Genomic DNA, 25,713 nt, shown 5'->3' on the forward strand with positions numbered 1-25,713 from the left:
TCCCACACCATTCAAAGGGTGTTCATCCCAAATTGTATAGCTAAAAGTCTGTAGAGATTCTCAGTCATCCATTTTTGCCTCCTGAAAAAGCACCTTTGGGACAACAGAAGCAAATGTTCCTTTATGTCTATGGAGATTCTCGGTCATCCAGTCATGGTTGTCCCAAAGGTGTTTTTTCAAAAAGTAAACCCGACTTTCTTGGGGTTTTTTTCTCCTTTGAAAACATTTAGCTTCATTTATTTTATTTATTTATTTTATTCAATTTGTATATCGCCCTTCTCCTAGTAGACTCAGGGCGGTGCACAGCCAGAACTAAAACACATACCAATACAAAATTTAAAATTTTTTAAAAGAATTTCATGACTTTGGCCCCAAGATTTAAAACATTCAAACTAAAACCCATTGACAATTTAAAAAACTAAAAAAGCTAGAAAAAGGGGACGGGGGTTTCACGCCAGCCCTGCTTGATGGAAAAGAAAAGTTTTCAGGGCATGGCGAAAGACCCGGAGATCCGATATCCTTTGTATCTCCGGGGGCAAATCGTTTCAGAAGGCAGGAGCTGCCACAGAGAAGGCCCTCCCCCTGGGGGTCTCCAGCCGACATTGCCTGGCTGACGGCACCCTGAGGAGTCCCTCTCTGTGGGAGCCTACTGGTTGGTGGGAGGCTATTGGCGGCAGAAGGCGGTCCTGCAAATACCCAGGTCCTATGCCATGGAGCGCCTTAAAGGTGGTGACCAACACCTTTAGCAAGCTAAGCATTACTTTTCTTGATTTTAATGGGGATGCTACATTAGCTTCCAAGTAAACTTCTTGGATTTGGAGTCCATAACACCTAGCTCCAAGTTTCATTGATGGCTGGCTGGGGAATTCTGGGATTTGAAGTCCACACATCTTTCAGTTGCCAAGGTTGAGAAACACTGGCGTAGAGCAAATTCCAATTCTGAAGTTACATAAACAGGAAGTCTGTGGAGATTCTCAGTCATTCAGGTCACGGTTGTCCCCAAAGTGCTTTTTCAAGAGACAACTGGACTTGCTTGCTTTTTCCTTGAAGACATTTCCAAGAAGCTTCTTCGGTTCTGACTGAATGGTGGAGAATGGAAGGATTTATATTCCTAATGGAAGGGAAGGGATACAACGCCATCTATCTCCTGTTTACAACACAGTCCTTTCAGCAGTTCCAAGAAGCTTCCACGCCTATTTGCACTATTCAGGACAGTGGTGGGTTTCAAATTTTTTTACTACTGGTTATGTGGGCGTGGCTTGGTGGGCATGGCAGGGGAAGGATACTGTAAAATCTCCATTCCCTCCCCACTCCGAGGGAAGGTTACTGTAAAATCCCCATTTCCTCCTGATCAGCTGGGACTTGGGAGGCAGAGAATAGATGGGGGCGGGATCAGTCGGAATTTTTACTACCGGTTCTCCAAACTATTCAAAATTTCCACTACCGGTTCTCTAGAACTGCTCAGAACCTGCTGAAACCCATCTCTGATTCAGGTGACCCTGAGGGCACAGATAAACCTCCACGTGGCCTCAATCTCTCAGAGAGATTGCTAATGACCAGCTGACTGCAAGGAATATAAATCCTTCCATTCTTCACCATTCAGTCAGAACTGAAGAAGCTTCTTGGATGAGAAGTGAAACATCTTCAAGGAAAAAAACAAGGAAGTCCATTTGCCTTTTGTAAAAGCACCTTTGGGACAAATGCTTCTTTACCCCTTCCAGACCAGATACCAAATGTGGTTCCTCCAACATGTTAGTCAAGTCTTTGGCACCACATAACAGAGGGATTTTGACAATAAAACATTCCCTCCGTTTTTTCCGTTTACACCTAACCTCTTCATTTCTCTCTAATTTCCATCCCACAATTACCGGTAAGTGAAATCGTAGTCAAGGCAGATATAAATAATGTGTATTTCAGATGCAATTAGGACAAAGAATAATAGGGTGGAAGAGACCTTGGAGGTCTTCTAGTCCAGCCCCCTGCTTAGACAGGAAACCCTACACCACTTCAGACAAATGGTTATCCAACATCTTCTTAAAAACTTCCAGTGTTGGAGCATTCACAACTTCTGGAGGCAAGTTGTTCCACTGATTAATTGTTCTAACTATCAGGTAATTTCTCCTTAGTTCTAAATTGCTTCTCTCTTTGATGAATAGATAGAATAGAATAGAATAGAATAGAATAGAATAGAATAGAATAGAATAGAATAGAATAGAATAGAATAGAATAGAATAGAATAGAATAGAATAGAATAATAGGGTTGGAAGGGAACTTGGAGATCTTCTAGTCCAACCCCAGCTCAATCAGGAGACCCTGTATCTTTTCAGACAAATTAGCCTAGTAACAATGAAAATTAGAACAAGGAATATAGAATAATAACTTTATACACCATTATACACCATTATACACCATTCTGGCTGTCCAATCTCTTCTAGAAAACCTCCAGTGATGGAGTGATTGCCTGACAAGATGGCACACTGAGCTTGTCGATCAGAAAGGTTGGCAGTTCAGCGGTTCGAATCCCTAGCACATGTCTCCTGGGTGAGAAGTGGACCAGATGACCTCCAAGGTCCCTTCCAGCTCTGTTAACTGTTAGTTAGAGCACCCACAACTTCTGGAGGTAAGCTGGGTACATTGATTAATTGTTCTCACTGTCAGGAATTTTTTTGCCTTAATTCTAGGTTGGGTTTCTCTTTGATGATCTTCCATCCCTTGCTTCTTGTGCTGCCCTCAAGTGCTTTGGAGAACCTTGTTAAGGTTATTGTTGTTGTGTTACCAACCAGCAGAGTAGATTGCACAGAGAAACGTTGCTGAGAGCAATGAATAAGAGATAAACAAACTGGTTTATCAAAAGCTTACTTTATAGTAGAAAAACAGTTTCATAGTCTTTAAACATATTCCAAGTCTTTGCCAGTAAATCAGTCCAGTAGTTACAGAATCTTCTTACCCAACAAACAGTAGTTGGTTAGAATAACAAACTCACTCTGGTTCACAAACCACGATGGTTGCAGATCCATCCAATGATAATTACAGATAACAACTCCTCTCAATGGTAGCTTATCATCAACAGCAGCATCATAGCAGCAACCTCTCAACAGCATATCATAGCAGCAACTGAACACGTTGCAGTACCTTGCTTAAATATTCTTACAACCAGTAATTATGTGATTACAGCATGATTCAGCATTAAAGCCACATAATACATTTTCAGATAAAGTAACAGTACACTTATATTGCCTGGACAACATAGTTAGGCTCAAACCATATCCTAACAAACCTGCTCTTCTAGGTGACCACTCCTCAAGTAATTGAAAGTCTGCTACCTTCCATTAGTTGTTGTTTTTTTCTAGATACTAATTAGTTTCTACAGAGACTAGAAAGAGACACACAGGAAGAGCTGTTTACATTAGAAAAGCTGCTTTTCAACTCTTTGATGGGAATGGACTAGTGGCAGCTCATGCCTTATGTCCCTGTCTCATGCCCACCTGCAGGTTAGATTATACAACAGCCCTTTCTGTTTCTCTCCTTTCCCGCTACCTGCCTTGCTCACTTCATCCTTGACAGCCCCAGGTAATTAATGGCAAGGCAGAATGGAGGAATCATTAAAAGAGAGTACAGAAATGTTTGCCAAATGCCTTCCTCAAAGCCTCTTTCCAGCCAGCTTAGGTGAAGGATGATCAAGGGGTTTGTACGGGTTTTATCGTGATGCAAACTGACGTGATCCAACTTTCTCAATCTATACTCAGGCCGAGATCCAATTTTGCACTTCAAATGTGGCAAAGCAATCCATTAACACCGAAAACGCACCAATTAAAAATGCATGCTTTATGAAATGTGTTTGGATTCAAAAATAATTGATTTTACATTCATAATCATAATCATAAGTTTATTTGCCAAGCATATATAAGATAACAGGTAAAAGTATAAACATAATTTGAATACATGAAAAGAGTAAGAGTAAAAAGGAATATTAGGACAGGGACGGTAAGCACGCTGGTGCACTTACAGTATGCACGCCCCTTACAGACCTCTTAGGAATGGGTGAGGTCAACAGTAGACAGTTTAAAGTTAAGTTTTGGGGGTTTGGGGAAGAAACTACAGAGTCAAGTAGTGCATTCCAGGCATTGACCACTCTGTTACTGAAGTCATATTTTCTGCAATCAAGTTTGGAACGGTTTACCTTGAGTTTGTATCTATTGTGTGCTCGTGTATTGTTGTGGTTGAAGCTGAAGTAGTCATTGACAGGAAGGACATTGTGGCAGATAATTTTATGTACTATGCTTCGGTCAGACCAAAGTCGGCGTAGTTCTAAGTTGTCTAAGCCCAAAATTTGGAGTCTAGTGGCATAAAGTATTTTATTGCGATTAGAGGAATGGAGGACTCTTCTCGTAAAATATCTCTGGACATTCTCGATTGTATTTATGTCCGATATGCAGTGCGGGTTCCAGACAGATGAGCTGTATTCAAGAATTTGTGTTCTCCCATCTCCTTGTCACACATACACACACACCATACGCACACAACTTGATGCAGGAGTGCAGATACAGCCCCTGTATCTGCATATAAATTTAATATAGACATGAAAAAGACACATTTTTTATTTTTTACATTTATTCAATTTTTTTATCCTGCTGTTATTACTTTATAAGTAATTTGAGGCAGTGAACATACATAAGCCTCATTCTTCTTCCTATTTTCCCCAGAAAACAACCCCTAGAGGTGGATTGGACTGAGAGAGAGAATGTGACTAGTCCAAAATCACCCAGCTGGCCTTCATGTTTATGGTGGGACTTGAAATCACAGTCACATGGTTTCTAGGCCACCATCTTAACCACTACACCAAACTGGCTTTCATATGCTATATAGATAGTCCTCGACTTACGACCAACATTTCTGTTACTAAGTGAGACATTTTTAAAGTGAGTTTTGCCTCTTTCTTGCCACATTAATTAAGTGAATCACTGCAGTTGTTAAGTTAGTGACACGATTGTTAAGTGAATCTGGCTTCCCCATTGACTTTGCCCATCAGAGTGGTTGCAAAAGGGGATCAGATGACCCTAGGGACACTGCAACCATCATAAATATGAGTCAGTTGCCAAGCATCTGAATATTGAGCATGTGACCATGGGGATGCTGCAACAGTCATAAGCGTGAAAAATGGCCATAAGTTGATTTTTTTCAGTGACGTTATAATTTCGAACGGTCACTAAATGAACTGTTGTAAGTCGAGGACTACCTGTACTGGACCATACACCACAGAAACAGACTCTGTTTCATAGAGGGCCCAGGGAGTATTTATCAGAGATCACACATCTCTCATGTATGTTTCCAGAAAGGTATCCAGTTGAAGAATTTGCTGTGGGCCGCCAGCTACCAGCTGAGCTGGCGGCAGACTCGGACGATGAGGAGGTTGGGGAGGAACTTGGGCCAGTTCTGGAGTCTGGGGAAGGCTCTGATGGATGCTCTGCGTCAAACAGAGCCAGGGCCATCCGACATTTCCCAGCCACCGGAGAGGCAGCTGCCTTTGGAGGCTAATATGAGTGAGGAGGAAGAACAGCTGGGGCCTGTTCCAGATGCACATATGCGCAGAGCAGTTAGGAGAGGTGAACAAAGGAGGACAAGGAGTCGACTCAGGAAGCAAAGCACACGTGGATGCTGAATGGCCCCTCCCTGGCTGGGGAATAAATAGAAGGAAAGGGGAGTGGTTGTCGTAGGAGACAACCGTTCGGATTTCGGAAGATTTTGCTCATTGCGTTTCATACCACAAAGACTACTTGCCAGAACTTAATTTGCAGCCTTTCGGCTGGGAGCTCACAGCCTTACAATTATCGCAAGGAACTGATAAGGCCTGTACTGCAATTAACTCCTTGAAGGACTCTTGCCTGGACATTTCGGTGGGTGAATGCAATTAATTCACAAGAGGTAAATAAAGAGGGGTTTTTCTTGACAAGGAGTCTGTTTCTTGCTTCTGCTAAGGCTGGGTCAGAACGGAAATTGGATTTTGAGATATTTCAGAAGTAAGAAGCCCATATACGGTATGTTCCAGGAATGCAGAATAGGACAGAGAGGTTAACACTTCCTATCATGTCTTACAATCAGTGTGTATTCCCTACAGTTATTCCAACTGTGTATTATAGAACCAAAAGGGATGTTAGCTGGATCTTCAATGTGTAATTTAGTGGACAGACACAGCAGGTGGTAGCAGCTGGTTGACCTTCACTGCTCTCATAAAACTAAGCTGAGTTAGATAATAGATTATTGGGAAATTCCCAAGGCCTGTTGCTAAAAAACAACAACATAGATTGGTCCAAGAAACTGCCAGGGCCAAGGGAACCTTTCCCTTTCCTTTGATCCTTAGAAAGCAGATGTCTTGGTGTAAAGTCAGTTCTAAGGCATAGGTTGCATCCATTGAAAATTTTAAACCAAGGATTATTAAATATTATATCACACTGTTGTGACCCAGGCCCAAGTAGGTAGTATTAGATACAAACAGATCCAAAACAAACAGACTTTATTAGAACAGCTGAGAATTAACTCATTCTCAGCGTAGCCCAAACTAAATTAAAACAAATTCTTCATAACACAAATTCTTCAGTCTAATCACCAACCTTGGAATAATTAGGCAAACTGCCAAAGGCTTCTCTTGGCAAAAGTTCAGAAGCAGAAGATGCCAACCAGAGATAAGTGCAGCAAGACAAGAACAAGTCTACCAACATTGTTTTCCAACAAAGAGCCCAAGAGCCATTGCTGGTCTTTTAAGCCTTATGGGAGGATCCAATCATCTCTTGGCCTACTCCTGAGTTGTCCTCTTTGCTTTAGCTGCTCTTCCCTTCTGGCAGGTCTTCTCATATGTGCACTAGAAATAGGCTCCTCCTGTTCCTCTGCCTCTCTACTGTCAGCCTCTGGAGGCTCCGGAGTCTGCACCTCACTCCCCGATGGCCCTGGCCCCATCTCTGCCTCCGACGCAGAGCCCTCATCCGGGCCTTCCCCAGTCTCCAGGACTGGCCCATGTTCTTCCTCAGCCTCATCGCTGTCTGACTCCGCTGCCAGCTCTGCAGGCTGCTGGCAGACCACGCCACACACACCACACAAATAATAAATTCATGCTGCCTTCAACTATTCCGCTTTTTGATTTATTTTTTTTCACCCCTGTATTTGTAAACCATAGTGTACATCTGATCATGCAGAGGGACTGCATAATTCTCAATTTTTGGGGCGGAGGGATCCCCCAGCCTCCTTCCAGAATCTATTACTCAGAGCTAGTCTACAAATTGAAGAAAACACCACACTTCTGTATGGTAATATTATTGTGACTTTTAGACTGGAGGATTCACTTAACTTTAGACTAGGAAAAAAATGGATCTGGATATGTTATGACTTAGCATGCATGGGAAATCCACTCATTATCTTAATATATTAGGTGGATTTATTTGTTTTAACCAAGTATATAAATAACACAAAGTATTTTTCATTAATTTGAGTTTCAAGTTTAGCAGACTGCATGAACCCAGTTGAATGATGGGCAAATATTTGAGGTCTTCCTTTTACCCTGTTGGAAATAAAACACTGACTTAGCTAAGATTTGGAAGGCTTCCACAGACTTTTAAAAAATCATCCTCCTTGTTTTGCCTCCTGTGTTCGCAACAGGTTGCTTTTCCCTTCCTTCCTTTCATCATGGATATCACTTGTAAAATATGTCACCTTGGACAGCTCCATGATTTCCTTCCGAAAATTAATTAGGAGCTGTTCTGATAATTGGATTAACATAAAACTACACGAGAGAGAAAAAAGCAAGAAACGATTAGCATAAGTCATATATAGCAGTATTGCAGGGTTTTTTTGGGGTGCGTGTGTGTTGAGTCGAGATGGTGTTCACTATGCAGAGTCCTGACCCTTTGGGGAAAAGGGGTGGGGCTCGGAGTGTGTGGTTGTGGATGCCATCTTGATTTTTTTTTTTTGCTCCTGTGAGGGCCCCCTTATTTCTAGTGATAAGCAATGGTAGAAAGGACACCTAGGAATGTGATGGTAGGATATTTGTGGACTGCTCTTGATAGAACATCTGACTCTTGACTCAGATTTAGTTGTCTAGAAATAAGATACGGATGTGAAAAATAGTTTCCGAAGATTTACTGATTCTTCCTTAGTCCTTGGGAAAGCTATATTTCCCTGGAGTTCCTTGGAACAGCACTTCAAATAGCAGAGAAATGGAACATGGGAAATTACTCCTGACTAATGCCAGGCCAAAAAATGTTTGGCCTGTGGAAAAAAACTAAGATTTTCTTCTGATTGTTCCAGAATAACAGAATGGCAGAGTTGGAAGAGACTTCAGAGCTCTTCTAATCCAACACCCTGCTCAAGCAGGATATCATATACATTTCAAATAGTTGTCCAATCTCTTCTTAAAAACCTCCAGTGTTGGAGCACTCGCCACTTCTGGAGGCAAGTCATTCCACTGGTTTATTGTTCTCACTGTCAGGAAATTTCTCCTTAGTTCTAGGTTGCTTCTCTCCTTGATTAGTTTTCACCCATTGCTTCTTGTCCTGCCCTCAGGTGCTTTGGAGAATAGCTTGACTCTCTCCCTCTTCTTTGTGGCAGCCTCGAAATATCGGAACACTGCTATTATGTCATACTATGTTCCTATCAAGGCACCCCAAGATAGTATTTGCTTTTTTTTACAGAAACAGCCCCCCTCCCCAAAAAAGTAAAGATCATACTTATATTTAAAGTTAATCTGAGAAGGTTACACATTTCCCACCAGAATTAAGAGCAGGTGGTGACACCTTCATCACAAATGTTTCCCCACAAATAAGACATCCCCTGATAATAAGCCCAATTGGGCTTTTGAGCACATGCGCTAAAATAAGCCTCCCCCAAAAAATAAGCCCTCCCCGAAAATATTTAAAATGCAGAGCTGGAAATCAGGTAAGGCGGCAAGAGGAGCCCCATCTTGCTCCACACGCCCCAAAATAATACTCCCCGAAAATAAGGCCAAGTGCTTATTTCAGGGTTCAAAAAAAAAAATAAGATGGGGTCTTTTTTTCGGGGAAACATGGTAATACAAGATTTCCTGAAGGTGGGACTAGTGCCTACATTCTGAGGTGGGACTGGCATCTTTTAGATGAAAGAGGTATTTCCCCCCCACTTAGTGGGAGCCTTGCCTGAACAGTTAATGGAAAGCTGGAGAAATTACAGAACTTAGCATTCAGCATATGGTTTTGTCTGAAGTCTGATTTGCACTTTATTAAAAGTGGCACCAGCAGACAGTTCCACAGAGGCAAACAGCTGAGCTAAACTGATCATTTCCATACACAGCGGTGGATCTGGGGACTAATTAAATCTTCTGCCTTTCTCTCACACAGTTCTCAGTCATGGAACATCAGTTACCAAATATTGTGTCAGAAAAGTGGAATAACATCTCCTGCGCATTCAACAGGCAGCAACTAGAACCAGCTTGGCAACGTTAGCGGGTTCTATCCATCCCCCTCCAAGCCCTGAATTATTTCTAAAGAATATAATTTGCTTGCACAGAGAGTACAGATAGTCCTCGATTTAAGACCACAATTGAGGCCCAAATTTCCACTGCTAAGCAAGACAGTTGTTAAATGAGCCATGTGCCATTTTACAACCTTTTTTTGGACACAGTTGTTAAGTGAATCATGTGTTCGTTAGGCGAATATGACTTTCCCACCAATTGACTTTGCTTGTTGGAAGCTAGCTAGGAAGTACCTAGCTAGCTTTTTTCAAGAGGCAACTAGACTTTCTGATTTTTCTTTGAAGATGTTTCGCTTCTCATCCAAGAAGCTTCTTCAGTTCTGACTGGATGGTGGGGAATGGAAGGATTTACACTCCTTGCAGACAGCTGGTCATTTGCATTCTTTTAATTAATTAATTTATTTATTTATCAGTTAGATTTATATGCTGCCCTTCTCCGGAGACTCAGGGCGGCTTACAATGCATTAAGCAATAGCCTTCATACTTTTGTATATACCTGCTTAATAGGGCTTTCGCCCCCCCCCCCCAAGCTTATAATGAGTTGTTAAGGTTACCTGGAGGTTTATCTGTGTCCTCAGGGTCACCTGAGTGGTACAAATGGGTGTGGAGCCTTCTTGGAACTGTTGAAAGGATTGTGTTGTAGATTGGAGATAGATGATGTCATACCCCTCCTCCTCTGTTGAGAGAGGGCTGTTCAATTTTGACATATCTATGTATATCTCTTTGACCCTTCTTTCAAACCAGCGATCCTCTCTGTCCAAAATGTGGACTTTGAAGAAAAACCAGAAAGTCCAGTTGCCTCTTCAAAAAGCACCTTTGGGACAACCATGATCTGGATGACTGAGAATCTCCATAGACATCTAGCTAGGAAGGTCACAAATGGTGGTTGCAAGATCCCAGGGACACTGCAACTGTCATTAATACATGCCAGTTGCCAAGCCCCCGAATTTTGATCACGTAACCATGGTGTCATGGCTCCATCGGAGCCTGAGTCCATGGAGTAGGAGGAGTCGGAGCTGGGGCTAATGGAGGAAGAGGGCACAGCCTTGTTGGCTCCGGAGGAACAATTGGAGGAGCAGGACGAGGCAGCCCCAAGTCCCTCAAGAAGCAAGGAAGAACAGGCGCAGGACGACCGAGAGAGGGGGGGAAGAGAGGGCAGGCAGTGGAGCAGGGGAGCAATGGAGCTATTGGGCAATGACCGCCCCCTCCTGATCCCTGAGCATGGAGAGTGGAGAGGAGGCAGGAGCAGTGCAGGCCGACCCAACAACTCAAGAGGAGAGCATCCCGCCCCTCTTCACAAGGCTCACCTGGGGACTGAGACTTAAGGAGACTCCGTTGCGAGGGGCATTTGTTGGGAACAAGCATTAAATCCGTGGAGTCTCACGTGCAGTTGCCGACGTCTGGATTTTGCTGTGCTTTGTTCTTGTGTGCCTTCTCCGCTACACCTACCTTACTGGACTTCTTGCCTTGGTTGTTGCCCTGCTAACTTTGCTTGCTGGATTACTCGTAGCCAGAGACTGTCGGAGGTACGTGTGAGATCTTTGCTCCAGGACTTGCAGTAAATGTGGGGACGTTTGGGGGAAAGTTGGAGCAATAAAGGGGAGTTCAAACTGTTCTCTGGCTGTGTTGCTTCCGTGCCTCACCCCGGGTCATCCCATGTAAGGATGCTGCAACTGTCATAAGTGCCAAAACCTAAGTACCAGATTTAAGTCACTCTTTTCAAAGCTATTGTAACTTTGAACAGTAATTAAACAAAGGGTTGTAAGTCGAGGACTACATGTATGCTCAGATTTTGCAACTGATATTTTTTTTGTCAATTTTTTTTTACATATGTATACTTGTGCAATAATTAAGAACATCTGCGTGCATTTTTCCAGTATTTCCTTATTCCACGTTCTACCCTCTTCCCCCGCATTCTGCTCAGGCATTTTGTCAGGGGGAAATAAATCAAGCAAACAAACAAACAAACAAACAACAAGCTCTGGCTTGTTTAGTGTCATTCTACTTATAGAGGGTAGAACGTTGTTATCATTACATTGACCATCCGTCAGGCAAGAGCTTGATGGTAACCAGCAGCTTCTATCTCAACCCAAAAGGTCACTGCCAAGGTTCATATAATATACTGTACAGTCAGGCACTAACCCAATCAGCATGCCTTGACATTAGATCTAGCAGCATCCAATCACACTGTCAAGAGTTCCCTGTTTCCAAAGGTACTGAGGGGATATTCCATAGCCCCTTGCATTAGAAAAGTATTGCTAAGAATCCAATTGCTTTCCGTTTGGAGGATTATCTTCCGGCAGGAAAGATCAGGTCCACACACGAAGGTTCCATTAAACTATTTATTGCTAATTATGCCCTATGCCAGTGGTGAAATTCAACAGGTTCTGACAGGTTCCGGTAGCGGAAATTTTGAGTAGTTCGGAGAACTGGCAAATACCACCTCTGGCTGGCCCCACAGTGAGGTGGGAATGGAGATTTTGCAATATCTTTCCCCCAGAAGTGGGGTGGGAATGGGGATTTTGCAATATCCTGCCCCCAGGAATAGGGAGGGAATGGAGATTTTGCAGTATCCTTCCCCTGCCACGCCCACCAAGCCACACCATGCCCACCAAGCAGTGGTGGGCTGCTACCGGTTTGCCCCAGATCAGGGAACTCGTAGCGGCGGCGGCGGCAGGAGGCTCCGCCCACCTGGGTGGAAGCTTCTGTGCATGCGCAGAAGCGTTGCACTCGCAAAAGCGTCGCACGCACAGAAGCGTTGCGCGCCCATGAGCAAACTGGTAGCAACCAGGGCCGGATTTAGATGAAAAAAGGCCCTAGGCTATTCCACTTATGAGGCCCTTTCACCTATAGTGAAAGTGTAATTTTAATTTTGCTAACAATTTGAATGTAGGCCCCTCTTGATCTTGAGGCCCTAGGCTGAAGCCTAGTTAGCCTATAGGAAAATCCAGCCCTGCTAGCAACGGGTTTTGAAACCCGCCCCTGCCATCAAACCACACCCACAGAACTGGTAGTAAAAAAATTTGAATTCCACCACTGCCTTATGCTCAGATGTTATCTCAGCTAATGGTTAGCACCTGTTTGGATAAGAGTCAGTGGAATTCAAGGGAGGGTTGACTTAGTTCACCTGTGGCTATGTAGGGATTCTAAGCTGATCCCTCTTTTAACTCTGCCCCCAGGTTCCATCACTCCTTCTCCTACAATTGACTTCCGGTAAACTGCCAGGACATCCTGGAAAACCGGTGGCTCAGCATGGTCTCTAGTTGGAATCGAACCTCTAGAGCAGTGTCCCTCCACCTTAATCCTTTTAAGATGGGTTCAGCTCCGCATGCTGTCTAGGAAATTCTGGGAGCTGAAGTCCACATATCTTAAAAAGGGCTGCGGTTGAGAAACACTGCTGTAGAGTTCTCCATTATAATCCATTTCCAAAATGTTGGACTGAGCACATCGCTAATCTCTGGGCTAGTCACCATCTCAAGAGCTCTCTTTCTGATACGCTCAGGTTTGTTGCATTTGCATGCTTAGGATTTCCGGAAGCAGAAATGAATAAGAGAATCGTGGATGAAGGAAATATGATAAATCATCCTTTACTTTTGGTGGCCACAGAAACGGTGTTTCATATAAAGACTCGGAAACGTTGTAGCTGTTGACATTTGAGATACATGATAAAATATGCAGTAATAATATAAATGCATCGTAAGAGAATCTCACTCGATTTAGAGCCGCTGGGCATGCTGGCTTGGAATTTGAAAAGGAATTATTCCACATATCTGGAGGGCGCTAGACTGAGAAAGTTGGGATGAGATAGTATCCGGTCTCATGTTATGCATGCCTTGGCTATCAACAGCCTCGTATACAGCTATGTCCCAGACATTCAGAAAAGAATTCACACCCCTATGAGCAAAATTGGAAAAAGAGAATTTAATTCTCACATCTGATCCACTGGATGATGGTTACGAGTGAAAACCTTATTTAAAAGCTAAAATGGCTTTCTCCGAGAAGCCCTTTCCTATTTTCATGTGTTTCCAAACCTCTTAAGAATTAATTTGCTCTAAGAACTAAATCCCCTGAGGCAAATCATTGTTTTTACAACAGGGAGGATGTTCAACACCATTAAAGGACAAAAATGGATAATTAAGATATGCTGCCATATCTATCTCCTTTGACAAATTCAAGGAACTTTCAGATTAGGAAGAGGAGATAGGATGTTTAACCATATTCCCCTCTATTAGAAGAGAGAGAGAGATAAACCCCATTTACACGTTTAGATAAACCACACATAGAGATAAACCATATTTACACACCGTTCAATGAAAAAGCTAATAAGGAAACAAAAAAATCAGAACACATCCTCTGCAGCTACCAACACCAGATATGCAGGGATTGATCCCAAGTAAATAATTGAACAGAAAACAATAACCTAATCAAGGACTGACCAAGAATAAAACCACACTCCCATCAATACAGGCAGGACAAGATACTGTATACAAACAGGGAGCAAATGCCACACTCTGTTCTCACTGATGATGTTACCAGGTTGGGTAATGAAACGTCTGCAAACAAACAACCAAGCTCAGAGAGCACCAAGGACTCCTTCTTTTCCAAAATAGTCCTCCCAAAGAGTTTATACTTTACAATCAAAAATGTAGATCACATATAAGTTCTCAATTGCACCAAACATTGGATGGTAGAGAACAATTTAGAGACGTGAACTGCACTGAAATGGATAAGCAATCTCTTCCCTACTTCTCTGAAGCTGGACATCCATCTGAATCCCTAGATCATAGTTCTTTCAAGAAAGAGCTGCTGGAAGATTATCCTCTATCCAGTCTAGCTTCACTTTACAGATAACAAGTACTAAAGGGCCTGAGCAACAGATTGAGCCAAATGACAAGGGAAAAGAAGTCCATCTGTTCATTAAACCACTTAAGATGTCTTCTGGAAGCAGCCAGTTCCTGCAACCAATCACTCTCATTTGGATTTCGTTTTGTTTACCATTAATTCTCTATTCTTTTGTCCTTAATTGTCTTTAATTAATGATCTGCATTTCAATTAATCTTCCCATTAGTACAAAACTGTAGCAGTAAATAGAAACAAAAACAAAAAAAATGGGGGAGCCAAATGCCAGAAATGGATTCAAATTATGCTTGCAAGCTCAACCACTTCCCTTCTGGCTTGGCATCCACAATTTGAGGCGTCCACCCTATCTGTATTTATACAGCCATACCTGACTTTATCACCATTAACTCCTGCAATGGAGTAACCCCCATTTTGGAAGAGTTAAAGAAAGGGAAAGTCTCCCTTGATCCAAACTTGACTCCTGGGAACCAGAAATACTTCCAAGATGCTCTCATGATGCCAAGAGTGAACCAGCTCAAATGCCCATATACATCATCAAGACAATGATGCTTCTTTTTCTACCAGTGGTAATTCACAGACGAACAACTACAGTGGTCCAACCACAAGAAATAACAGAATAGCAGAATAGAATAACAGAATAGGAAGAGACCTTGAAGGTCTTCTGGCCCAACAACCTGCTCAAGCAAGAGACCTTATAGCCGTGATGGCGAACCTATGGCACGCGTGCCAGAAGTGGCACGCAGCACCCCCTCTGTGGGCACGCGAGCCATTGCCCCAGTTCAGCTCCTCCGCGCATGTGCGCATGCTTCCCGCCGGCCAGCTGGTCTTTGGGTCTCTGCTGTGCATGTGCAGGGGCGAGGCCCATGTGGGGGGTCTGTGCATGCATGTGCAGGGGGGAGAGCACGTGTGGGGGCCACACGCACATGAGTGGAAGGCAGGGTGCATGCAGGGGCCACGTGCACATGCGTGGTGGCAGGGCACGTGGGGGGCCGCACGTGCATATGCAGGGGAATTCGTGCATGCATGGGGGTGGGGCGCATGCACAGGGGCTGCACGCACATTGCATTTTGGGGGTTCAGGCACACGTGCACTTTGGGCACTCGGTCCGGAAAAGGTTAGCCATCACTGCCCTATAGCATTTCAGAGAAATAGCTACTCAATCTCTGATGAGCAACTACAGCACACCAATAACAAGAAAAGGAATCATGCCCAAGACAGAAGAGGTAGTAGTACTTTCAAAGAAAACACTCCAAACGTTCCTACCTGTCGGAGCCCTTTTAAGAACTTCTTCCGTTTCCTGAGATGTTGACAAAGGCTGAGGTCATTCTCCCGATCGGAACTGTAGTGGTGATGGTGATGGTGGAAGTGGTGATAGTGCAACCGACTCTTTTTTAGGTGGTAGGGCAACCCATTAGCAAGCACTTCTCGTTTCTTCTTTGCTAAGGGATCTCGATGCTTGTTCGCAAGGTCAGGTGGCGGCTTCACCGCGACATCTTTCTGTTTATAACCAGGAAGAAGAAGAAGAAATGGTCACGTTTTGGGGAAAATCTTTTCACATAATGACTGGAAGTCCCAAAAGTGCTTTTTTCAGGAGGCAACTGGACTTCCTTTGCTTTTTTTCTTTTGAAGACGTTTTGCTTATCATCCAAGAAGCTTCTTAAGCTCAGACAGGATAGTGGGCTTCTTCAGAGCTGAAGAAGCTTCTTGGATGAGGAGCAAAAAGTCTTCAAAAGAAAAAAACAAGGAAGTCCAGTTGCCTCCTGAAAAAGCACCTTTGGGACAACCATGACCTGCATGACTGAGAATCTCTACAGACTTATAATAACTGGAAGTGATGCTTTGTGGAATTCAATGAAATAGTCTGAGGCTCTGTCTTTAATGCCTTATAAAAAGCCAACAGAGTTGGAATGTCTCTGGGTGTCTATGGGGATGGTGACCCATAGAAAAGGCACTGAAAGCACAATCCATGGTGATGCAGTGGTTAGAATGCAGTACGACAGGCTACTTCTGCTGACTCCTGGCTGACTGCAGTTCGATTCTCACTGGTTGAAGGTTGACTCAGCCTTCCATCCTTCCAAGGTGGGTAAAAGGAGGACTCAGATTGTTAGGGCAATATGCTCTGTAAAACCACTTGGAGAGGGCTGTAAAGCACTGTGAAGCGGTATATAAATCTAAATGCTATTGCTATTGCTATCCCTAAGGTGATATTTCCTGATGGAAGGATATTGGGGCATACCAACCCTGTTGGTTTTGGTAGGGCAAGCAGAAACCAGCAGACAGAGATGGTCCTGCGAGTATCCTGATCCCATGCCGTGTAGATGGCAAACGCAAGAAATCAGGAAGCAAGGAGGTTCGAATGACTAGAGGTTGATTGCATGCTAACACTCTCTACGAGAATCTGAACTACTAACAGTCAAGGCAAATTGGCGGTGGATAAGAATCCACAGAATTTCCAAGGTGGGCTCGACTTAGATCTCTTGTGGGAGTAAAGGGACTCAACATCGATGATGCACTTGACCTCTCCCTTGGGCTCAGCCTGTTCATCTCCTACATCAGGACTTTAGAGGTGACAGCCATCACCTTGAATTGCACCTGAACATATCTGGAGTCACAATCAGTGGTGGGATTCAGCCGGTTCTCTCCGGCTCGTGCGAACCAGTAGCGATGACTGCGGGAGGCTCTGCCAACCCGCCCTGACATAATACGTGACTACTGCACATGCGCAGAAGGCCATGCGCACATGCACATGCTCTTGTAGGGCAGCCCTGTATACTGTATATCACATTGGAGTAATCCCCCCAGGAGATGACGAAGACATGAATTTCATTGAATATGGCTTCCCAATCCAAAAACAGGCACAATTAGTGCACAGGACAACCTGTACAAAGGCCTTTATAACCAAGGACATTACTCATTTTTCAAGCCAGTCTCACCTATGGAATAGGATGAGAGGTGTTGCATCTTAATTAAAAAAAAACACCGCATTTTGTTCAACTCTAATGTATCTAGGTCTAAGTTAGATGGACCATTCAATGCTCTGACTCAGTGACTGTGTTCATATGACATGCTTAACCAGGTGAAAGATGTATTTGCACAAACTGCTATATTTCACAGGCTTAGCTGACATGCTCTGGGTTTGCTGTTGCTTAGAATGTTGTGAGAACCCAATCTGTTTAGTTAAACATTTTGAATCTACTTAGTGTATTGTCTATAAAAGTAGAAAATAGGTTAATTGAGCATGATATGCAAACTCAGCCCTCTTGAGTCATTAGACGGAAGCATGAAATCTGGACATTTCAATTTATCTTTAGAGGAATTGCCATGGCTAAGTGAAAAGAAACATGCTTGGCATACAGAAAATCCTAAAAATCAATCCTGAACAGACAGGTATCTGTCTGTCTCTGTCTCTGTCTCTGTCTCTGTCTCTGTCTCTGTCTCTGTCTCTGTCTCTGTCTCTGTCTCTCTCACCTAATATATCTATCATCTACCTACCTACCTACCTACCTACATATCACCTAATCTATCTATCATCTATGTTTGTGTGTCTATATTTTTCTTGACTGTACACCGCCTTGAGTCCTACGGGAGAAAGGCGGTATAGAAATATAATAAATAAATAAATCTATCTATCTATCTATCTATCTATCTATCTATCTATCTATCTATCTATCTATCACCTAATATCTGTCTGTCTGTCTGTCTGTCTGCCTGTCTGTCTGTCGCTACCTATCTTCCTATTTATTACACTCTCCCTGTGTCTGTCTGTCTGTCTGTATCATCTACCTACCTACCTATCCCTATCTACCTATTTATCACACACACTGTCTTTCTGTCTATATCTGTCTGTCTGTCTGTCTCTACCTACCTATCTTCCTATCTGTCTGTCTGTCTGTCTGTCTGTCTGTCTGTCTGTCTGTCTATCTATCTATCTATCTATCTATCTATCTATCTATCTATCTATCGCATAGTGTTGCTTAAGGTAGATTCCTATGTCTTAGCTTAAGTCACACACATTAGTCCTTAAGTTACGAACATTCATTTAGCAACTGTTCAAAGTTACAACAGCACTGAAAAAAGTGACTTATGACCAGTCCTCGCACTTATGAACACTGCAGCATCCCTGTACGATCGCAATTTGAGTGCTTGGTAAACTGACATGCACTTATAACCATTGCAGCATTCCAGAGTCATTTGAATACAATTTGTTGACTTTGCAATAAGCACGGCAATAGATGGTCACTTTCTATGTTCCTATTTGTTCTGCAACAAGCAGCATTCATTTACCACCAAAGGCAAATGTTTTCGGTTGAATAATGTGTATCTATCAGATTGGAATCGGTCTCTTCCTCCATTCATTGCCTAGCAAAGTTTCGAAAACCCCGTGCAGGCATTCAGCAGAAGAGAAGGGAAGCACCACGATCAATAGAGAGATGATTACAGAGTGAAATGAGGATTAAACATTAGATTTATCCCCATGGTGGACTGAATTAAATGTTCTCTGATAACCTACAAGATGCACTGCCAATACCCTTAATTCACAATCTATGCTTTCAGCAGTTACTTAACAAGGATATAAAGGCTGGTTAAGCAGAACAGTTAAGCGGGGGGTGGGGTGGGGTGGCGGGAAACCTGATATTTTTACATGATGGAAGACAATGACAAAGAGAGAATTTCTTTCAGCATTGACTAAACCGATCAGGATTTGTATTTGGGGTAATAGGAGAGATAAGAACCTGTTAAGAATCGTGGGAGAGTTAATGAGAGTTTTATATGTGAAAAAGATATGCATGGATTTCAATGGCCATTGATTTATGAGAATTGGCATAACAGTCTCTGCTGCATTGTCCGTGTAGCAGTGAATTAAAATTGTTAGCACCTGGCTTTGGAGGGAGGTTTAAAACTATATAATCTCTTCTCCGCGGGGTCCTTGGTGCTCTCTGAGCTTGGTTGTTTTCGTGCAGACATTTCATTATCCAACTGGGTAGCATCATCAGTGCTAGAAGGAAGTGAGGCTATTACCCAACTAGATAACATTATCAGTGCCAGAAGGGACTGGTTTAATTCCATTCTCTTCCACCACTGATGATGTTACCTAATTTGGTAATGAAATTTCTGCAAGATAACAACCAAGCTCAGAGCACAAGGACCCCACAGTTTGACACCTAAGCTACAAATTTTCTCTTAGTTGCATCCATGGGAAGGGGTCAAAATCTGGAAGATGTTGGTCGTAGCTCATGAAAGAATCCCCAACCTTTTCTGTAAGATACACCAACATTTCACGGATGCACAAAGCAGCCCAGTTTTCATCATGGCCCCCACACCTGCCGCCTTACAAATTTTGAAACTGCAAGACACCTGGGCACACGCATCTAAAAGTAAACACATCTTTGAAAGTTACGTACTAAAAAAGTTTGCAATATCATTAAAACAAAAAATATAAGAAAGGCTGTATCGAAGATTCGTGTAACAATGAATGCATTCAGGGAAACTAACATCAACAGTTCCTAGAGTGTGCGAGGCACTTCAGCAAGTTACGGGAACATGTAAACAGCAGAAGTGCTAGCAGAGAATAGGAATAGGAATAGGAATAGGAATAGGAATAGGAATAGGAATAGGAATAGGAATAGGAATAGGAATAGGAATAGGAATAGGAATGGGATGGGATGGGATGGGATGGGATGGGATGGGATGGGATGGGATGGGATGGGATGGGATGGGATGGGATAGAATAGAATAGAATAGAATAGAATAGAATAGAATAGAATAGAATAGAATAGAATAGAATAGAATAGAATAGAATAGAATAGAATAGAATAGAATAGAATAACAGAGTTGGAAGGGACCTTGGAGGTCTTCTAGTCCAACCCCCTGCCCAGGCAGGAAATCCCACACCACTTCAGACAAATGGTTATCCAACATCTTCTTAAAAATTTCCAGTGTTGGAGGATTCACAACTTCTGCAGGCAAGTTGTTCCACTTATTAATTGTTCTAACTGTCAGGAAATTTATCCTTAATTCTAAATTGCTTCTTTCCTTGATTAATTTCCACCCATTGCTTCTTGTTCTACCTCAGGTGCTTTGGAGAATAGCTTGACTCCCTCTTCTTTGTGGCAGCCCCTGAGATATTGGAACACTGCTATCATGTCTCCCCTAGTCTTCTCTTCATTAAACTAGACATACCCAGTTCCTGCAACCGTTCTTCATATGTTTTAACCTCCAGTCCCCTAATCATCTTTGTTGCTCTTCTCTGCACTCTTTCGAGAGTCTCAACATTTTTTTTTAGATCATGGCGACCAAAACTGAATGCAATATTCCAAGTATGGCCTTACCAAGGCATTATAAAGTGGTATTAACACTTCACATGATCTTGATTCTATCCTTCTGTTTATACAGCCCAGAACTGTGTTGGCTTTTTTGGCAGCTGCTGCACACTGCTGGCTCATATCTAAATGGTTATATGAGATATGCAATAGAGATGCAATAGTGGAGAATATTCTGTGGGTAACAGAGATATCCACAGAAATGGGAGATCAATACCTACAAAATGGCGGACAGAGTGTTTTGATTAAAGTTTCACCCCTGCGTATGTGTACAGCTACTCCTTGTTTAGTGACCATTCATTCAGGAATGGTTCAAACTGACTATGGCACTGAATGAGGGAACTTACAACTGTTTGTCATGGTTACGGCCAACACAGCAACCCTGTGGTCATGTAATTACAATCTGGGCACTTGGCAACCAGCTCACAGTTACAATGAATGCAGCATCCCTTGATCACGTGTGATCACCATTTGTGACTTCACTGTTGTGACTTCTGGAAAGCTGTATCACTAGGGAAGCTGGGAGATTGCAAATGGCACATGAGCATGATACTTTGCCACTAAATGGGATCTGTCTGAAGGGACATAATAATAATAGAACAGGTAGAATTAGTGGGACATAATAGTAGACTCAGTAGAATTGGTTTGACTTGCTGTTTTGCTTCTGCAAGAATTGCTTTGCTAAGAATTAGAACTACCTCTGCCATTTGTTTCTACCAGTGATCTCACTTCTGTGTTATGTTTTTCTGTATCACTCCATACCTGGTGGAAATCTCAAGAAGCAGTGTTGCTAAGCACCCAATCACCCCCCTTCCTTACTGCACTGCCAAAGGAAGGGATGGGCCAGGGGGCCAGAATTGAGTATTAAGCTGATGTCTCTGAGGGTATAAAAAGGATGCCATATCTTCCCCAAGGTGTGGCTATCTTCTCACATGCATTGTATCTGGATATAGTCCCACCCAGTATTTTGTTTTTGGCCATAAATAAAATCTGCTTCTTTTTGCAAGCCTCGTCTTGAATCTCTCTTTTTGGCATTCTGGTGACTCAAGTACATTTTGGGACCTTACATGTCTAAGAACAACAATGGAAACTACCATTGTCCCTTTGGCATGGCCACATGGCATTGGCTCTCTTAGCAATAGAATTGCTACTTTCAATTACCATCATTAAAGGACAAGTATCTGCATGTACAAAAGAGATGGACCTTTGATTTTAGATAACACACCATTCTGCCATTTTGTCAGAATATTCATGAACAGGCAGAGACATGGTAACAAGGTTAGCCAATGAAGAGGCATGGCAACTTCATTCATTAAAAGCATTGTGATTAACACCAGCTGTCTGCAAATTACTGTAAGTTCGAATCTCACCAGGCTCAAGGTTGACTCAGCCTTCCATCCTTTCTAAGGTAGGTTAAATGAGGACCCAGTTTGTGGGGGCAATAAGCTGACTTTGTATAAATATACAAAAGTATGAAGGCTATTGCTTAGCACACTGTAAGCCGCCCTGAGTCCCCGGAGAAGGGAAGCATATAAATCAAATTAAAAAAAAAAAAACTGGGTCAGCCAATGAGGGCTGTTTTGGAAACAGAAACTACAGGAAGGAGTCTGGGAGTGGCTTAGCTCTGTGCTCAGCTCTAAAACGAAACTAATCTGCACTTGTCTGCTCTGAATTGAAAACTGATCTTTCCTCTCTATCACGTTGGAAGAATCAGCTATTGGTATTGTACAACCTATTCATGTGTTATTATGTATATAAAGAAGTTAATGAATCCTGCTGCATCAGTTACCTGTGTGTGATTTCTGGATTTGATGTCTGCAACAAACTCTGACACATTTTACAGATTTTGAGATCTCTGCCCTCTTCCCTGGAGTAGCTTCTACGTATTTATTATTTATTTATTTATTAGATTTTTATCCTGTCCTTATTATATTATAAGTAACTCAAGGTGGCGAAGATACATAATACTCCCTTCTTCTCCTATTTTCTCCACAACCACCACCAACACCAAGTGAGGTTGGACTAAGAAAATGTAACCGTCCCAAAGTCACCCAGCTGGCTTTCATGCCTAATGTGGGACTAAAACTCACGATCTCCTGGTTTCTAAACCTGCACCTTAACCGCTAAGCCAAAGTAGCGCTATAAGATAAAATAATGCATGAATTTTTTTTTCAATTTTTATTTAAAGGTGGACTGGAAAACCACTCTACTAAGCAGATGGTAAACCAGAATATAGTTATAATGATTTAATGACAAGGATGATAAATGTATTTTTCTCTCATTTATAGATAACGAGTGGAGATCTTTTAGCTAATGGCTGTTACTGAACCAGAAAATCTATGATTCACCACACCTATGGCTGGCTGGATGTTTGCCACAGTGCTCAGCAATTGGAGCCTCCATGCTAACATTTTTCTGCTTAGTTACAAAAGAGATGGAAAAGGGATACGTTTTCCCTCTTTTTTTAATTCTATCTTTTCCCCCTAGCTGATCAGCCCAAGAATAAACTGAATACAAGCACTATTTGGAAAGGCAACATTATGTGCTCTTAGTAGTAGATTAATGAATGTAATTATCTCCCATTGTGGAAGTACATGCTGCAAACCTTGTAATTTATAGAGCACTATAAAGTTCTAATGTGTTTTTATGTCCTAAGCCGCTTAACCATAATCTAATGTATTTTGTGCCCAGCCTTCTCCTTAAGTAGTTTCCCAGTTCTGTGGGGAAGATAAATCCTTCCCAACCCCTGGTCATTTTAGCCTGAATGTGTCACAACTGGAAATACTAAATTTTCAATCAGGCATTAGAAAGTAAAACGAATCCTGGAACCCAAACACTGCCTTTGCGGATAATTGATTCCACTAATTGAATTGGCTACATTTATAGTCTTTTCTTTAAAGTTGGAATGCAATATACATTAAAAACAAAACAAAAAACCAGATGGGGCTTCAATCCCATCATGGTGGGTGTATATTGACTCTTTGACCGCACCTGTGAATAATCATGTCTAGTAAATAACGATTGTAAGAAGGAAGCTTGGTACAAGTTCATTTGTGTTTAACCTTCACAGGTGGGCCTCAGTTAACAATGGTGATTTGGAGTGGAATTTCTGCCACTAAGCAGATGGAATCATGAAGCGTAGCATCACATGACAACCCTGTTTAGGGACAGCAATCCCTGTTGTCCTCATTAATTGAATCCCACTGATATTCAGGTGAGGACCAGTGGTGGGATTCAGCTGGTTCGGGCCAGTTCGGGTGAAACAGTAGTTAAATTGCTGGCTGGACCCACCCCGCCCCTGCTCCTTCCAGGAGTCCCCATGCGCCCCATTTTGGCTCCCAGGTAAGCGCAGGGATGCCTCCTAGGCCCAAAATTGGGTATGGGGGGGTGCAGCTTGCCCCCCCCCGCCCATTTTCACTCCTAGGAGGCTACAGGGAGGCCTACTAGGCCCGAAATGGGGCACAGGGGGGCGGCCTGTTTTTGCTCCCAGGGGGGTGCAGGAGGTGGAGTCACACCCCTGATCACGCCCACCATGGCCACACCCACCCAGCCAGTCATTAGGGCAAAGAACTGGTTGTTAAATTATTTGAATCCCACCACTGGTGAAGATATACATCAATCCAAGCCATTCCTGGCTTGGTCCCTCCCAGTCCCCGGCCTTGGTAAGGTAAGGGATTCCCTCCTCTGCTTCCTCTTGCCCTGCTTCCCCAACTGCCTGTCTTCCACCAATCTCGACCCCTGGGGCTGCCCATGTACCTGCTACCACCAACTGATCTGCCACTCAGCCCTACCTGCTGCCATTTTACTTGCTACACAACACACCACTGGGCATTTTTTTCCCCCCATGCCATCTTCATTTATGTTGGTGCAGCTGGTGGCTTTTCCCATGCACAAATCAGAGCCTCTGTCCATGCCCACTGTTCACACACCAGCCAGCGGACGACTTTCACACATGAAACCCAGTGTGGGGTCCTTGCGCTTGTGGTCAGCCCTAAAGGCGATCTGGCCGAAGCCATTTTGAGGCTCCAGTGCTGCCACATGAGAGCAAGGGATAGGGAAGGGGGATTAGACATAGTTGGGGTGATGTAGTCATAATAAAATACTTTCTCCTGGGAACCAAGGACGTTCTCACACCTGGCCAGGTGAAGCAGGGGTGATGACTGCTATGATTGGGCCATGTGACTGATGGTTTTGGGTTGAGAGGGAAATTTTTATTTTTAATTAGGTGAAAACCACGGGACTATTCAGATTTGGTTTTCACCAGGTTTGTGCCAATTTGATATTTCCAAATAAAGCTATTCTGTGAGGAATCCACCAACGTTGGAGTTTTGTTTACAATGAATTTATTACTTGGAACTCTGACAGCTTGGAGTGTTTTTTTTTCTTGTGTTACAACTGCCCACTCAAGGCACCACCAAATATATAAAACCAAGGAATCATTTTGAACCACCACTAGAATGTAAAATGAGAGCAAACCCCACTTCTTTCTAGAACTGATGATGTTACCTAGTTTTGTAATGAAACGTCTGCAAGAAAACAACCAAGCCCAGAGAGCACCAAGGACCTTCAACCCTGTGCAACAAATATGCAGTGTTGCAGGCTGACTCTGCCCACAGCCAGGAGTTCAATCCTGACCAGCTCAAGGTTGACTCAGCCTTCCACCCTTCTGAGGTCGGTAAAATAAGGACCCAGATTGTCGGGGACAATGTGCTGACTATGTAGAGAGGGCTGTAGAGCACCGTGAAGTGGTATATAAGTCTAAGTGCTATTGCGACTGCTATTCTCTTCTACGAAGCCGACTGCATGAAAGAAGGAACTGCCTACATTGGCATGAAAGAAAGATCCAGTTGGAGGTGACACAAAAGAAGGCCCTGGCTAGTACAGTAATAGCACGTGGTGCGGGGGTCAGTGCAGTGTGGTAATAGCAGGCAGGGCCAGGTGGTGGCAGCAGATAGGAAAGCCAGTATTGCTGGCTGGGGGATTCTGGGAGTTGAAGCCTACCCATCTTAAAGTGGCCAAGATTGAGAAACATCACCCTAGA

The 25,713-nt window shown here is 43.1% G+C and overlaps 1 protein-coding gene across 2 annotated transcripts in view; it reads right to left on the bottom strand.

Moving 5' to 3' along the window:
- The window catches only part of AUTS2 (activator of transcription and developmental regulator AUTS2), a 1,101,572-nt gene that overhangs the window by 853,164 nt on the left and 222,695 nt on the right, over window positions 1-25,713 (bottom strand). For both annotated transcript variants that reach the window (XM_070945611.1, XM_070945602.1), the window contains exon 2: window positions 15,616-15,849. In XM_070945611.1, coding sequence (XP_070801712.1) covers window positions 15,616-15,849 — 234 coding nt within the window. The remainder of the gene's footprint in view (window positions 1-15,615; window positions 15,850-25,713) is intronic.

The sequence above is a fragment of the Pituophis catenifer genome, unplaced genomic scaffold (genome assembly GCF_029215685.1).
Source record: "Pituophis catenifer annectens isolate HBS135680 unplaced genomic scaffold, rPitCat1.0.hap2 SCAF_1, whole genome shotgun sequence".
NCBI lineage: Eukaryota > Metazoa > Chordata > Lepidosauria > Squamata > Colubridae > Pituophis > Pituophis catenifer.